The sequence below is a fragment of the Nerophis ophidion genome, linkage group LG25 (assembly GCF_033978795.1).
Source record: "Nerophis ophidion isolate RoL-2023_Sa linkage group LG25, RoL_Noph_v1.0, whole genome shotgun sequence".
Lineage (NCBI taxonomy): Eukaryota > Metazoa > Chordata > Actinopteri > Syngnathiformes > Syngnathidae > Nerophis > Nerophis ophidion.
The window spans coordinates 10,347,195-10,364,140 of NC_084635.1; the positions used below are offsets into that span (position 1 = coordinate 10,347,195).

Here is a 16,946-nt window from a genome sequence, read left to right on the forward strand (position 1 = left end):
AATTTTGTTTAATTTTATTTAGTAAAATTGTATTTGATTTTCCAACTTATTTTGCTGATATTTTTATAAACAAGATGACATTAAATTTGTGGTATGGAATTGTCTTTATCCATCAATCAATAAAGGTTTGTTTATATAGCCCTAAATCACAAGTGTCTCAAAGGGCTGCACAAGCCACAACGACATCCTCAGTTCAGATCCCGCATGAGGACAAGGAAAAACTCACAACCCAGTGGGATGTCAATGTGAATGACTATGAAAAACCTTAGAGAGGACCGCAGTACTGTAACAAAAAATGAGCAAAAAATAAATGTTGTAGTGTGCAGGATTCGTAAACCTTTTCTATGACCAAATTCAAGCACTTTTTAAGGACTTTTAAGATCAATTTTCCAGGTTTTCCATGAGCAAAAAAGTAATTTTGTAGTGTGCAGGATTCGTAAACCTTTTCTATGACCAAATTCAAGCACTTTTTAAGGACTTTTAAGATCAATTTTCCAGGTTTTCAAGTACCCAGTGTTTTCAGTGTTTGTAAACATCATTCCTTACAAGAAATAACATTCATTATTTTTGCTTCCTTGTTTGTTTGTATCATAATTCATGCATACATCATGTTCATTAAAATGATGGACCGATGCACCACCGTCCTATTGGGGGCGACACAGAGCCAGATATATGGCTCTGGCATGACAACAACCTAATGTAAGGGCTCGTGCAAAGCCAACAAATCAAGCATAAAGCTTTCATTTTTAAGGAAACTTATTTAATTTTTTTCCCATATTATAATTAGCCAATTGAGTCGGACTGCCGAGAAATATGATGAACATTTCCAAGCATTTACAAGCACTTCACCCAAAAATATAAGCATTTTTTAAACCTTCAGAAAACAACATTAAAATCCAAGCGTTTTCAAAGTTTTTTGCACCCCAATGAACCCTGTGTGCTGTATTTTATTAATGATTAAATAAATAATCCCACATTTTTGTGTGGCTCTGTCACTCATTTTAAAGGGAAAATATATATATATATTTTGTTTATTGTTCTTCGGTCAATGGTCAACAAAGCAAACAAACAGTTGTACATTCATAGATTGAAAATAAAAAATATTACATTCATGGATTGAAAATAAAAAATTGTACATTCATAGATTGAAAATAAAAAATGTTGCAGACCGAAAGGGTTTATGCTGAAGTTAAACACTTATTGCGCCTAACCCTATAAACAATTTCAAGTGCAAAATAAACTTCCGAAAATTATAAACAACATGAACGTAGTTAAATTTTATACACAGTACAGGCATGTGAAATATCCCTGTGTACATATTAGACCTTTGCACTAATTATATATGCAATATATACAAACAATTGTACTTTTATTATTACTTATATCTCATGTTTAATTTTTAATTAACATTAATCATAGTATTAACTACAATGTTGATTCAAGAGTGATATATTTTTTCAAAACATTGGTCTTAAAGTGTTTTTTAAATGTGTGAATGGAACTGGAACATTTTAAGGAATCATCCAAGCTGTGCCACAGTTGAACTCCCCTAACAGAAACACATCTACTTTTTAAGCTTGTTCTTATTTTGGCTTTCTGAAAGAAAGCTGAACCTCTGAGGTCATAGGGATTCTCTCTGGGTTTACATCTCACTTGTAAACACCCAGGCAGCATGTGGTTATGAGCTTTGAAAGCCACAATAGTAGTATTGAGGTCAACAAGATCGTTCAGTTTTAATGTTTTTAATTTAATGAACAGAGCATTGGTATGGTCATGATAATTGGCATGATTTGCAATTCTAATCGCTTTCTTTTGAAGTAAAAATATAGAGTTGATGTTTGATTTGTAAATGTTTCCCCAGATTTCAACACAATAATTAAGATATGGGAGTATGAAAGAATTATATAACATGATAAGAGCCGTTTGATTCACAGAGTTTTTAATTTTATGTAACATAGCAATATTTTTTGCCATGTTTGTCTTAAGTATATTTATGTACAGTTTCCAATTTAATTTATCTTCTATATAGAATCCCCAAAAATTTATTGAATACACCCTTTCGACAGGCAAACAGCAAACAAGTAAATGTCCTTTTTTCCAAAAACACAACATAGAATGTGAGATATAACAATATAATGCGTGCATGCATTATTTGTTTTCAAGACGGTTACAAAAAAAGTGGGACCCCAAAAATTTACTTATGACTCGATGGGGTCCCTGGGAACTCATTGTGAAAATTCCTAGCGCCAACACTGATGTAGTATTGGTGCGTGCAAAACAGCAGCAGGGGGCTGTGGCCTGCGGGCCGGTTCTAAGACTAATCAAATATTCATAGATAATTAATTTGATTTCCATCCATTGCATTCGGTCCCCGGTGGGTAGAGCGTCTGTGCCAGCAACTTGAGGGTTGCAGGTTCGATTCCCGCTGCCGCCATCTTAGTCACTGCCGTTGTGTCCTTGGGCAAGACACTTTACCCACCTGCTCCCAGTGCCACCCACACTGGTTTAAATGTAACGTAGATATTGGGTTTCACGATGTAAAGCGCTTTGAGTCACTCGAGAAAAGCGCTATATAAATATAATTCACTTCACTTCACTCTCCAAGGTTTCTCATAATCATCATTGTCGACGTCCCACTGGGGTGAGTTTTTCCTTGCCCTTATGTGGGCTCTACCGAGGGTGTTGTCGTGGTTTGTGCAGCCCTTTGAGACACTTGTGATTTAGGGCTATATAAATAAACATTGATTTATTGATTGATAATTCTTGGCTTTGACACGTAGTGTCACGGCGGTGTTTTCGCAGTTTACTGACGGACGGACCACCCTGGACATGGCGTGCAGGTATGTCCAGATTGAATTATCAAAATTCAAAGATGTACAAAAAACAGAAAACGAGATGCCTGATCGCACTCGAAGCTAAAGCTAACACTTAGCATGGACTATGAAAAATAAATAATCACGTAACTTTGGCATGAAATAAGCAACTTACGTAGCAGGTCGCATGAAGCAAATAATGATGCCAGGCCGACTGACTGGCAAAGGCAGGCTTAAATAATGCCTCTGGTTAGTGCTCGGGAAGCAGGTGAGCGGGCGAACACTAATCAGAGACAAGTGAAAATAATAAGTAACCATGGTAACTAAAACAAACAAGAGTACACAAAAACAGGAAGTACTGGAGTCCAAAACTAACAGTACATAGCAAAGCATGATCCGGACCACGGATCATGACACACAGGCTCTAGTGCAGGGGTCACCAACCTTTTTGAAACCAAGAGCTACTTCTTGGGTACTGATTAATGCAAAGGGCTACCAGTTTGATACACACTTAAATGAATTGCCAGAAATAGCCAATTTGCTCAATTTACCTTTAATTCTATGTTATTATTAATAATTAATGATATTTATCTTTTTGGAAACACTGATCTTCTTAATGATTTATCACAATAAATATATAATTTTGATGACATGTTTTAAATAGGTTAAAATCCAATCTGCACTTTGTTAGAATATATAACAAATTGGACCAAGCTATATTTCTAACAAAGACAAATCATTATTTCTTCTATATTTTCCAGCACAAAAATGTTCAAAGGAATTCAAAAGACTTTGAAATAAGATTTAAATTGGATTCTACAGATTTTCTAGATTTGCCAGACTACTGTTTTTGAATTTTAATCATAAGTTTGAAGAAATATTTCACAAATATTATTCGTCGAGAAAACAGAATCTAAAATGAAGAATTAAATTAAAACGTATTTATTATTCTTTACAATAAAAAAAAATACATTTACTTGAACAGTGATTTGAATTGTCAGGAAATAAGAGGAAGGAATTTAAAAGTTAAAAAGGTAAATGTGTTTAAAAATCCTAAAATCATTTTTAAGGTTGTATTTTTTTCTCTCAAATTGTCTTTCCGAAAGTTATAAGAAGCAAAGTTAAAAAAAAAAATAAATAAATAAAAATATTTAAACAAGTGAAGACCAAGTCTTTAAAATATTTTCTTGGATTTTCAAATTCTTTTTGAGTTTTGTCTCTCTTAGAATTAAAAATGTGGAGCAAAGCAAGACCAGCTTGCTAAAAAATAAACACAATTTAAAAAATAGAGACAGCTCACTGGTAAGTGCTGCTATTTGGAGCTATTTTTAGAACAGGGCAGGGGGCGACTCATCTGGTTCTTACGGGCTACCTGGTGCCCGCGGGCACCGCGTTGGTGACCCCTGCTCTAGTGTAAACCTTATATGAACTCAAAGCATGAATATTTCATTCTATTCTCATTGCAGACTTGTTGTCCACTCTGACATATGGTACTGAGTAGCCAGGACACACAAACACGTCCTATTTCACAGCATGTTCCTTTTTGGTTGTCATCGCATTTTTTCCCTTTTGTGACCCGATATCATTGGTATCCTTCTGTGGTGGCATTTTGAATAAATATAAGAAAAAAACACACACATCTGAGGCCTCCTCAGAAATGTGCTTAAATTCCAGATTTGTCGACCGTAAACCTCTTGACTTGTTTTCTAAAATCGTTTTCCTGGAATCATCATTCGGAATATTACAGATGTGACCATGCAACGATTATTGAAGATGGATGTGTGCGAGCCAGATGGGACGTGGGGTGGGGTGGGGGGGGGGTGGGGGGGGGGGGGGGGGGGGACGACGACACATATACTCGATTGCTTGTCTCCTCAAAGTTATTGCAGCTGTACTTTGACAGGAAGTTCAGGGTAAGTATGTGACAAAATGCACGGTTATTTAACAAAACCCCAAACCAGTGAAGTTGGCACGTTGTGTAAGTCGTAAATAAAAACAGAATACAATGATTTGCAAATCCTTTTCAACTTATATTCAATTGAATAGACTGCAAAAACAAGATATTTAATATTCGAACTGAGAACATTTTTTATTTCATTTTTTTGCAAAAAAATCATTAAAGGCCTACTGAAACCCACTACTACCGACCACCCAGTCTGATAGTTTATATATCAATGATGAAATATTAACATTGCAACACATGCCAATACGGCCTTTTTAGTTTACTAAATTGTAATTTTAAATTTTGCGCCTAAATATCCGGCTGAAACGTCTCGGTTTGATGACGCGTGCGCGTGACTTCACAGATTGTCGAGGACATTTTGTTCCAGCATCGTTCCCAGCTATTAGCTTGTCGTTTTTCATCGCGAAATTCCACAGTATTCTGGACATTTGTGTTGCTGAATCTCTTGCAATTTGTTCAATGGACAATGGAGACATCAAAGAAGAAAGCTGTAGGTGGGAAGCGGTGTATTGCGACTGGTTTTAGCAACACAGACACAGCCGGTGTTTCATTGTTTACATTCCCGAAAGATGAAAGTCAAGCTTTACTATGGAACAGAGATGTCAAGTGAACACGGTTGGATTGGACCACACACACAAAGTACAGTCAATCAATCAATCAATCAATCAATGTTTACTTATATAGCCCTAAATCACTAGTGTCTCAAAGGGCTGCATAAACCACTACGATATCCTTGGTAGGCCCACATAAGGGCAAGAAAACTCACACCCAGTTGGACGTCGGTGACAATGATGACTATGAGAACCTTGGAGAGGACGAAAGCAATGGATGTCGAGCAGGTCTAACATGATACTGTGAAAGTTCAATCCATAATGGATCCAACACAGCCACGAAAGTGCAGTCCAAAGCGGATCCAACACAGCAGTGAGAGTCCCGTTCACAGCGGAGCCAGCAGGAAACAGTCCCAAAGATCGTGTTTCGAAGAGGGTCCCTTGCAAAGGGCAGAGATGGGCATCGCCACCACCCGTCGACTGGTGCTGAAGAAAGGCGCGGAGCCGACCTTCAGGTTGTACAGGTACGACCATATAATCTCACTAAAACACTAGTAAGACAATAAGCAGATAAGGTATTTTCCATAATTATCCTAGTAAATGTGTCTAATAACATCTGAATTGCTCCCACTGCCCTCGTCTTTTTTTGTTGTTGTCCTTCACTCTCACTTTCCTCATCCACAAAGCTTTCATCCTCGCTCAAATTAATGGGGAAATCGTCGCTTTCTCGGTCCGAATCGCTCTGGCTGCTGGTGGCCATGATTGTAAACAATGTTCAGATGTGAGGAGCTCCACAACCCGTGACGTCACGCGCATATCGTCTGCTACTTCTGGTACAGGTAAGGCTTTTTTATTAGCGACCAAAAGTTGCGAACTTTATCGTGGATGTTCTCTACTAAATCCTTTCAGAAAAAATATGGCAATATCGCAAAATGATCAAGTATGACACATAGAATGGACCTGCTATCCCCGTTTAAATAAGAAAATCTCATTTCAGTAGGCCTTTAACTTAGAATTTAATGGTAGCAACACATTGCAAAAAATTTGGCACAGGGGCATTTTTACCACTGTGTTACATGGCCTTTCCTTTTAACAACTTTCAGCATTAATGGTGCCTTCACAGATGTGTAAGTTACTCATGTCTTGGGCACTAATACACCCCCATACCTTGATTGAATGATTGAAACTTTTATTAGTAGATTGCACAGTACAGTACATATTCCGTACAATTTACCACTGAATGGTAACACCCGAATAAGTTTTTCAACTTGTTTAAGTCGGGGTCCACGTTAATCAATTCATTGTACCATCACAGATGCTGGCTTTTCAACTTTGCGCCTATAACAATCCGGATTGTTATTTTCTTCTTTGTTTCGGAGGCCACAATGTCTCACAGTTTCCAAAAACAATTTGAAATGTGGATTTGTCAGACCACAGAACACTTTTACACTTTGCATCAGTCCATCTTGGATGAGCTCGGGCCCAGCGAAGTCGGTGGCGTTTCCGGGTGTTGTTGACAAATGGCTTTGGCTTTGCATAGTAGAGTTTTACCTTGCACTTACAGGTGTAGCGACCAACTGTAGAGACTGACAGTGGTTTTCTGCAGTGTTCCTGAGCCCATGTGGTGATATCCTTTATACACTGATGTCGCTTTTTAATGCAGTAGCGCCTGAGGGATCGAAGGCCTGTAATATCATCGCTTATGTGCAGTGATTTCTCCAGATTCTCTGAAATTTTTGATGGTGAAATACCTAAAATCCTTCCAACAGCTCCTTGAGAAATGTTCTTAAACTGTTCAACAATTTGCTCACGCATTTGTTCACAAAGTGGTGACCCTCGCCCCATCCTTGTTTGTGAGTGACTGAGAATTTCATTGGAAGCTGCTTTTATACCCAATCATGGCACCCACCTGTTCCTAATTAGCCTCTTCACCTGTGGGATGTTCCAAATAAGTGTTTGATGAGCATTCCTCAACTTTCTTGCCACTTGTGCCAGCTTTTTGGAAACATGACACAGGCATCAAATTCCAAAAGAGCAAATATTTGCCAAAATAAAGTTTTCTAGTTCGAACTTTAAGTATCTTGTTTTTGCAGTCTATTCAATTGAATATAAGTTGAAAATGATTTGCAAATCATTGTATTCTGTTTTTATTTACCATTTACACATCTTGCCAGCTTCACTTGTTTTGGGTTTTGTACATAATATCACACAATAAAGATTGTGTGTATCAGTGATCTATTTATTCTCATTAAATTTGCACATTTATTCCATGTTGTGCATGTTTCGGGTGCCTACCTGGTTCAGTGGGGAACACCTCCACCAGTTTCCTGTGAGAGAAACCGTTCTGGTGTTTCCTTTTCAAGACGACGTACGCCACCAATCCCACAACGGACACGACCACCGCTGTTCCCAACACGGCTCCCCACGCTTCGCGCCGTTTGCTCGTCTCTGATGCAAAACCTTCATTAAGCAAAATGAGATGGAAATGTTGTTTAGGGAAGGAAATGAAAGAAAGGAATGAGTGATCAGGAAATGTGTTTCTATACATTTAATCATTTTCTACCACATATTCTGTTCATTTTCTGATGGCTCATTCACAATGTAAACAAACAATTTCCACTCAGATTCACACCAGGATGAATTTATCATGCAAGTTCTTGGACTCCAGGATGTGTGTGACCCTAATCTACATTTAGTTTGGGACCCCATTTGGTTTTTGATATACCTATTTATAATTTTTTTTGTTATTATTTATATTGTTAGACTCATGAAGACCACCATAAACCTGACGTCACATAAACATTCTCAGTATGTTTATGGGATCAAAAAAAACAAAACATTGACTTAGTTTGATTGAAACGAGTATTTTAAAACTCAGGGAGCATGTCTTTAATCTGCCATCCATCCATCCATCTTCTTCCGCTTATCCGAGGTCGGGTCGCGGGGGCAGCAGCCTAAGCAGGGAAGCCCAGACTTCCCTCTCCCCAGCTTCTTCGTCTAGCTCTTCCCGGGGGATCCCGAGGCGTTCCCAGGCCAGCCGGGAGACATAGTCTTTCCAACGTGTCCTGGGTCTTCCCCGTGGCCTAAACACCTCTCTGGGGTGGCGTTCGGGTGGCATCCTGACTAGATGCCCGAACCACCTCATCTGGCTCTTCCCCATGTGGAGGAGCAGCGGCTTTACTTTGAGTTCCCCCCGGATGACAGAGCTTCTCACCCTATCTCTAAGGGAGAGACCCGCCACACGGCGAAGGAAACTAATTTCGGCCCCTTGTACCCCTGATCTTATCCTTTCGGTCATGACCCAAAGCTCATGACCATAGGTGAGGATGGGAACGTAGATTGACCGATAAATTGAGAGCTTTGCCTTCCGGCTCAGCTCCTTCTTCACCACAACGGATCGGTACAACATCCGCATTACTGAAGTCGCCGCACCGATCCGCCTGTCGATATCCTGACCAGATACCCGAACCACCTCAGCTGGCTCCTCTCGATGTGGAGGAGCAGGGGCTTTACTTTGAGTTCCCCCCGGATGACAGAGCTTCTCGCCCTATCTCTAAGGGAGAGCCCCGCCACTCGGCGAAGGAAACTCATTTCGGCCGCTTGTACCCCTGATCTTATCCTTTCGGTCATAACCCAAAGCTCATGACCATAGGTGAGGATGGGAACGTAGATCGACCGATAAATTGAGAGCTTTGCCTTCCGGCTCAGCTCCTTCTTCACCACAACGGATCGATACAACGTCCGCATTACTGAAGACGCCGCACCGATCCGCCTGTCGATCTCACGATCCACTCTTCCCCCACTCGTGAACAAGACTTCTAGGTACTTGAACTCCTCCACTTGGGGCAGGGTCTCCTCCCCAACCCGGAGATGTCACTCCACCCTTTTCCGGGAGAGAACCATTTAGTCTTTAATCTTCTGTTTGGAAAAAAATACTAATACTATTTTTGACGACGGAATTAGGTTCGTCTAGCTTTAAAAGATCACTGGTCTAAAATATCAAAATACTGCAGCAATAAATGCGTTCAAAATATGAATATTATCACAGACAGGAGAAAAGGAGGTGCACTGTTTGCACAAACAGAGTAGGAGGAGAATCAAGTAATTTGCTGGACATGTAACATCGTGAAACCGCCCTAAATATTATCGATCCCATCCAACTAATATCCCCCGATACAAATACTCACCCTGGTATCGATACCAACGATATTGGGATCGATACAGGTTTGACTGTACATGTGTAACATTATTTTTGCCTTTTGAAAAAGAAAAACAAATGCGTCATTACCACTTATGCAAATCATACATGTTGACACCACGCCTCCGCTGCCACAAATAGATTGCTGATCTGATTTGTATGTCACAAATACTATTCCAACAAAGTTGCAACTTTGTGTCAATTTATTCTGGAGGGATACGTTTTCACCAGAGCAGCAGGCTTTTTGGTTTTCATTGTATTTCATTAGCAGGACTAAAATGAGTGAAATAACTAATGCACACATTTACATTTTAAGTAAATCCAATCCCTTTGGTAATAAGACTTTTTTAACCAAGCATTTAAGATAACATAAACGTTTTTAGCAAGAGAAAACAATCTAAAAGAAACTTTTTTATGACTAATATTCATATAACAAGGGCTTGTGTTTTGCTTTTAATTTCCCTCGAGGTATGTATGTATTATCTATAATTAGATTTCATCTGCATTAAATTATTTACATGCGCGGATAGGCAATTATATCATCCGCAACCGCATCACCAAAGTCGTCATCCACCCGCCGTACACCTGAACCAACATTTTACCAGAATCGCAACCGCCCGTTGAAATACATCAAAGGTCGGCTACCTTCACCACTCAAAGAGCTATTTAATCCCGTTTCACAAAGTAAAGAAGATAATGGGAGCCGCTAAAGTTCTCGCTAATATCCAATGGTGATCACTCTGATGACAAGAACAAGGGCGTGCTGTGAAGCCATTGTCTTTGATACCTTCGACAACATGTACGAACCGTTTGCCTGTCCAGCAAAATGTTGTATTCAGCTTCCACAATTACACTTACAAGATTGAAGGGCATACTGGGTGATACGGAGTACACTGATGGTTGTGATATAAACAGCTTTAACACTCTTACTAATATGCGCCACGCTGTGAAGCCACACCAAACAAGAATGACAAACACATTTCGGGAGAACATCCTCACAGTAACACAACATCATTGTATTTTTTTTATTTTTTTTTTATTTTATTTCGGCAATCTTCACATAAAACAAAGAACAACAACAAGAAAAGAAAAAAAAACACTCATTTGAGGTTGAAGCAACGCTTATACAAACCTACCCCATCACAACAAGAACAAGGTTCAAAATATATAAAATTTAAAACATGCTTCACTTATATTACTTTTTTTTTAAAACAATATATAAGCAACATATATGTAGCACACGTCTCATATACACAGTTTAACATTTAAATCAAACCTATACATTTGTACACTTATATACATATATATATATATACATATATATACACATATATATATATATAAATATATATATATATATATATATACATGTATATTATATATACACAATTCATTTAAATTCCATATAAAGTGGTAATATATACATTTTAATATAACCTATATGTATAATTATGAACATAAAGGCAACACAACAAATACCCAGAATCCTTTGCATCCGTGATACACCCTGAATATATTTTACACCCCCACGCCCCCAACCCCGCCCACCTTTCGACGCACGGGGGAGGGGGGGCGGGATTTGCTGCTAGCGGGGTGTATAAAATAGTCAGGTTTGTCATGGATGCAAAGGATTCTGGGTATTTGTTGTGTTGCCTTTATGTTGTGTTACTGTGAGGATGTTATTAACTGGGTGACTGCTGGCAGTCATTCTAAAGAATGTTGCGTCTTCTATTGTCTACTTCGCTTTGTGACACGGGTCCTAACTGGCTCTCTGGATGGTAAAGGATACCGATCCCTGAACCATGTATATCAAATATTTCCGAATGGTTCAACCGCCACCCGCCCGAATCTAATTAAAATCAATTTTTTTCGTCATGTCACCCGCCCGACCCGCGGATGAGACCGCAAACCGCGCATCTCTACAGCACACTATTCACGGAGGGCTTATTTAAAAATTCATGATGATTCCATACCTACGTACTTTCAGCTGTATTACTTGAACAAAGAACAATTACAAATAATTACATTAAGTTGATCATCACACATCCCGTCTTTAAAAGTTTCAGTATTTCTGACTCTAATCAATGACCAGGGGATGTTTCATTTTAGTATCTTCAGTAAATCAAAAAACATATAAGTAAATCCATATTTATCTATATTGGGTTATTGAAAGAATGTTTCATCTTAAATGATCCACACAGACGTTAATAACAACATAAAAGCTCACTTTTTTGCATTTAAACATTTGGGAACCAGGAAAATGTGATAAAAGTAAGGTACAAATATAATAATTATATCCGTGGCAGCTTCAGACAAAGTTATGCTTAGGTTTCACTTTTGCATATCATGCCACAGTCAATGTTGACATCATCAAGAAACCTTTAATAAAGTTTAAAAAGGAGACAAGGGAGGCTTAACCCCTAGTTGATGTGTGACTATATCTGTCAATCTTTGGACACTGCATGATTCCTTTCATTTCGAGACTTGGTTCGATTCGTAATCGTTTCCCGAATCAAAATCCATTAATTTTTAATAACATTGGGTGCCAGTTCTATGATTAACTACATTCCTCCATAAAATAAATAAACAGCATCTAACATTTCTATATTATTTAAAAGAAAACTTGTTTTGTTTGATAAAATGCTTCTCAATTATTTAATAAAGTCAAAAACAAATACGGCAACTTCTCTTGTCTAAGGTAAATCTGTACAGCAGATATTGGCATCAACATCAACAATATGATTTGCCCTGAGTGGCTGTAAAAAATGAAATAAATAAATACAAAAATAGAAAAAAATTATTTATTCATTACAAATAAGAATCACTATTTTCAAATTAATCGCAATTTTTATTTGTAATGATTCTTAATTGATTTTAAACAAACACATTTTTTTGGACAACGCTGCCAGATATGCTAATCCGGTCCATTTACCTTCCGTTCATTCTATTTCCAATTCTTAAACGCAATCAAAAAACAAAATTAGGGTCATTTTTCGACTATTATTATATATTGCAGATTTTAAGACAGAGAAAAAAGGGTTGATTCTCATTAAAATATTGCTATAAAAGTGAATTTTGTGCATTTTTTTCTTTTTTGGATTTTAATTTTTCTTCCAGATAAACACAAAAATCGAAAATATGTTAATCCAAAATGCAAAAATGCTTGGTTATCTGTGTGATGACAAATTAAACCGGAAGCAGTAGTTTAGCTTTTCTTTTGCATTTAGCATGTTTTTAGCATAACGGTAACATCTTTGTTCAGCAGGGGTCCTATTGTCGTTTTAAAAAAGTGCCATTAAATAGTTGTCCAACTTTTGTTAGAGAAATGATAATAGAAAAAAATGACCCAAAACTTGTTTTTTGATTTGCATTTGATAATCCTAAAACAATTGTGCATAATAGAACATAATAAAATGTGGTAATTATTTTCCAGATTATTTTTAACTGTTGAATTGTTTTATATTTACTTGATAAAATCATTTGTATGTTTAATTACAGTTTGTGCTGTCAAATGATTGCATTTTTTAAATCAGATTAATCACGCTTTTACATGTTGATTAATCGCAATTAATTGCAGTAAATTATCCCACGTGCATGATTTAACTTAACTTAAAAAAAGAGGCCCATATTTGGACATATATTCGATTAATCACACTTGTGCATTTTGTATTTTCCTCACTAATCACGGTAAATTAACTTGAGTGCTAATTTAACTTAACTTTTAAAAGACAACTTATTGGCGTACAAATCAGACTAATCACACTTCTGCATTTTGATTAATCGCGTGACCTTCTATCGCTCGGCTGTCGAGAGCCTGCTGACGTACTGCATAACAGTGTGGTACGCCAGCTGCACTGAAGCAGACAAACAGGCGATTCAGGGGGTCATAAAGTCTGCACAAAAAAATCATCGGCTGTCCCCTGCCCTCCCTGAAGGACTTACCCAACTCCCGTTGCCTCAACAGAGCAAAAAACATTACCAAGGACAGCACACACCCTGGCTTCCACCTGTTCGACTTGCTACCATCAGGCAGGCGCTACAGGAGCATCAAACAGGCTCAGAGACAGCTTCTTTCCCAAAGCTGTCACCATGTTGAACTCTAACTTAAAATAATAATAATTCACCCCTATAAAAAATCATGCCCTGATACCCTACTGTGCAATACTACCCTTTGAGTGCAATACGTCCGACACTGATTGTTATTTATTACTTCGGTACTCCTGTCTTGTTCTGTATATTGTGCAGTATTTTGTATTTCTATAGTGTTTTGTATATTGTACAGGATTGCTTATTATTTTTTATTGGATAGTAGTCTGTTTATTTCAATTGTTAGTTTTTTCCTTTTTACCTCTTATGTCATTTATTTCACCCCATACTTGTTCCCACTACCGCACCTTAAGTTGGAGTCTTAAATCTCGTTATATGCAAATATAATGACAATAAAGTTCATTCTATTCTATTCTATTCTATTGTAAAATAATGTGAGTGCCTAATTTAACTTAACTTTGAAAAACACCCCCATATTTGGACACAAATCAGATTATTCACACTTTTGCATTTTGATTCATTAGAATTAATCACAGTTAATTAACTCGCGTGCATGATTAAACTTAACTTTAGAAAAACACCCTCGTAATTAGACACAAATCAGATGAATCACCCTTTTCCGTTTGGATTAATGACACTTAATCACAGTGGAATAACTTGCAAGCACAATATAACTTAACTTTAAAAAAAATATCCTAATACTGGGGAACAAATATATTGTACATGCATTAGTTATTTTGTGGACAGTTTGGTCTTAAAATATGTCAGGAGAAACACATGCTTTGGTCCTATCTCATTTATTTTGTGGTCTCATACTGGTGTGTAAAGCAAAACAGGTATCTGTGACCCCGGTCTCTGACCGTCTTATTTAGTCCCCCCCCCCCCCACTGTAACAGTGTTTCTTTGTCCCTTTTGAGTACGACGATGTGAAAAGGCCCTTCAAGCAAAGTAGTCAACTGAAACCCAAACCCACGTTTTTTTTCTTCATTTGAAAGAAGGGGTGTTTGTCCTCTGACTGTGGAAATCTAGATGGCTGTGGTTTGGCGAGAGGTTGGAAGAAACACAACCAAATAAGACACAGTAATCTATATGCATTGGGTTTACAGTTACTTTCACATTGAAAAGCTGAAAGCGATCTTTTAAGGGTTATGTCACAGGTAAGTCCCCACAGTTACCTAAACAGTCCGTTGCAGTTTTACTAAACACGAGTCATGCATCTTAAAGCATAGATCCTGCTTACATGAAATACATTTTTCTGAAACTATTTTACCCACTGGGGTCGGTCTTCATGGACTGTAAAACACCATAAAGGCCTACTGAAACCCACTACTACCGACCACGCAGTCTGATAGTTTATATATCAATGATGAAATATTAACATTGCAACACAATACGGCCGGTTTAGTTTACTAAATTACAATTTTAAATTTCCCGCGGAAGTATCATGCTAAAACGTTGCGGTATTTGTTCAATGAATAATGGAGACGTCAAAGAAGAAAGCTGTAGGTGGGAAGCGGTGTATTGCGGCCGGCTTTAGCAACACAAACACAAGTCGGTGTTTCATTGTTTACATTCCCGAAAGATGACGGTGAAGCTTTACTACGGAACAGAGCGGTCAAAGCGAACACGGTTGGATTGGACCACTCACACAAAGTACAGTCAATCAATCAATGTTTACTTATATAGCCCTAAATCACTAGTGTCTCAAAGGGCTGCACAAACCACAACACAAACCTATACGACATCCTCGGTATGCCCACATAAGGGCAAGGAAAACTCACACCCAGTGGGTAGTCGGTGACAATGATGACTATGAAAACCTTTGAGAAGACGAAAGCAATGGATGTCGAGCGGGTTTAACATGATACCGTGAAAAATATTTTGTTCCAGTGCTGTTCACAGCTATAAGTCGTCTCTTTTCAACGCATAATTCCACAGTTTTCTGGACATCTGTGTTGTTGAATCTTTTGCAATTTGTTCAATGAATAATGGAGACGTCAAAGAAGAAAGCTGTAGGTGGGAAGCGGTGTATTGCGGCCGCCTTTAGCAACACAAACACAGCCGGTGTTTGATTGTTTAGATTCCCGAAAGATGACGGTGAAGCTTTACTATGGAACAGAGCGGTCAAGCGAACAGGGTTGGATTGGATCACACACACAAAGTACAGTGTATTATGCGGCGATCATTTCGAACGATCGTGTTTCGAAGAGGGTCCCTTGCGAAGGGCTGGTGCTGAAGAAAGGTGCGGGGCCGACCTTCAGGTTGTACTGGTACGACCAAATAATCTCACTAAAACACTAGTAACACAATAAGCAGATAAGGGATTTCCCAGAATTATCCTAGTAAATGTGTCTAATAGCATCTGAATCGCTCCCACCATGTAGTCTTTTTTATGTATTTTATTTTTTATAGTCCTTCACTCTCACTTTCCTCATCCACAAATCTTTCATCCTCGCTCAAATTAATAAGGAAATCGTCGCTTTTTCGGTCCGAATCGGTGTTGCTGCTGGTGGCCATGATTTTAAACAATGTTCAGATATGAGGAGCGCCACAACCCGTGACGTCACGCGCATATCGTCTGCTACTTCCGGTTCAGGCAAGGCTTTTTTATTAGCGACCAAAAGTTGCGAACTTTATCGTCGATGTTCTCTACTAAATCCTTTCAGCAAAAATATGGCAATATCGCGAAATGATCAAGTATGACACATAGAATGGACCTGCTATCCCCGTTTGAATAAGAAATCTCATTTTAGTAGGCCTTTAAGGTGGAACAGTTTCCAAAATCAACGGTTCGGTTTGTGGTAATGGTTTTCGGTTTAACTCAGTGTACATTGGTGTCCTTTTTAACACCCCAGAATACTATCCATCCATTTTTCTATATTGCTAATCCACATTGGGATCGCCGGTAAAATGGAGCCTATCCCAGTTGACTTAGAAAGAAAGGTGTGATACACCCTTGACTGGTCGCCAGCCAATCGCGTACCCCAGAACACCATATACCCCTATGCTCCCGTCCAAAGGCAGAACCCAGTAACTCAATTTTGGTCAAAACTGAGCTGATAATAATTTTGGAGTTCCTAGGTGATATGCTTTACATTAGTGTATGCGATATTGTAATTTGTTCCGTAAGTAAGCTGTTACGCGCATGGCAGGACCTAGCAACTACCACATATCCGCGTAGATACAACAGAAAAACCTAGTATCTCAAGGGACCAATCAGAGCTTCTTTGTCAGTCGCCTTATTGTCTTTAATGAGACATTTGCACAAATAGGGGCCGACGGTCAACCTGATTATGTGATATTATGGCACGAGGGGATATTTGGAAGATTGGCCCAAGCACCTTCATTAAATGTATTGTTCTTGATTCTTCCCC

At 38.3% G+C, this 16,946-nt stretch overlaps 1 protein-coding gene across 3 annotated transcripts in view; it reads right to left on the reverse strand.

Moving 5' to 3' along the window:
• The window catches only part of muc15 (mucin 15, cell surface associated), a 35,282-nt gene that overhangs the window by 8,669 nt on the left and 9,667 nt on the right, over window positions 1-16,946 (reverse strand). For all 3 annotated transcript variants that reach the window (XM_061887335.1, XM_061887336.1, XM_061887337.1), the window contains one exon: window positions 7,623-7,787. In XM_061887335.1, the coding sequence (XP_061743319.1) occupies window positions 7,623-7,787 (165 nt within the window). The remainder of the gene's footprint in view (window positions 1-7,622; window positions 7,788-16,946) is intronic.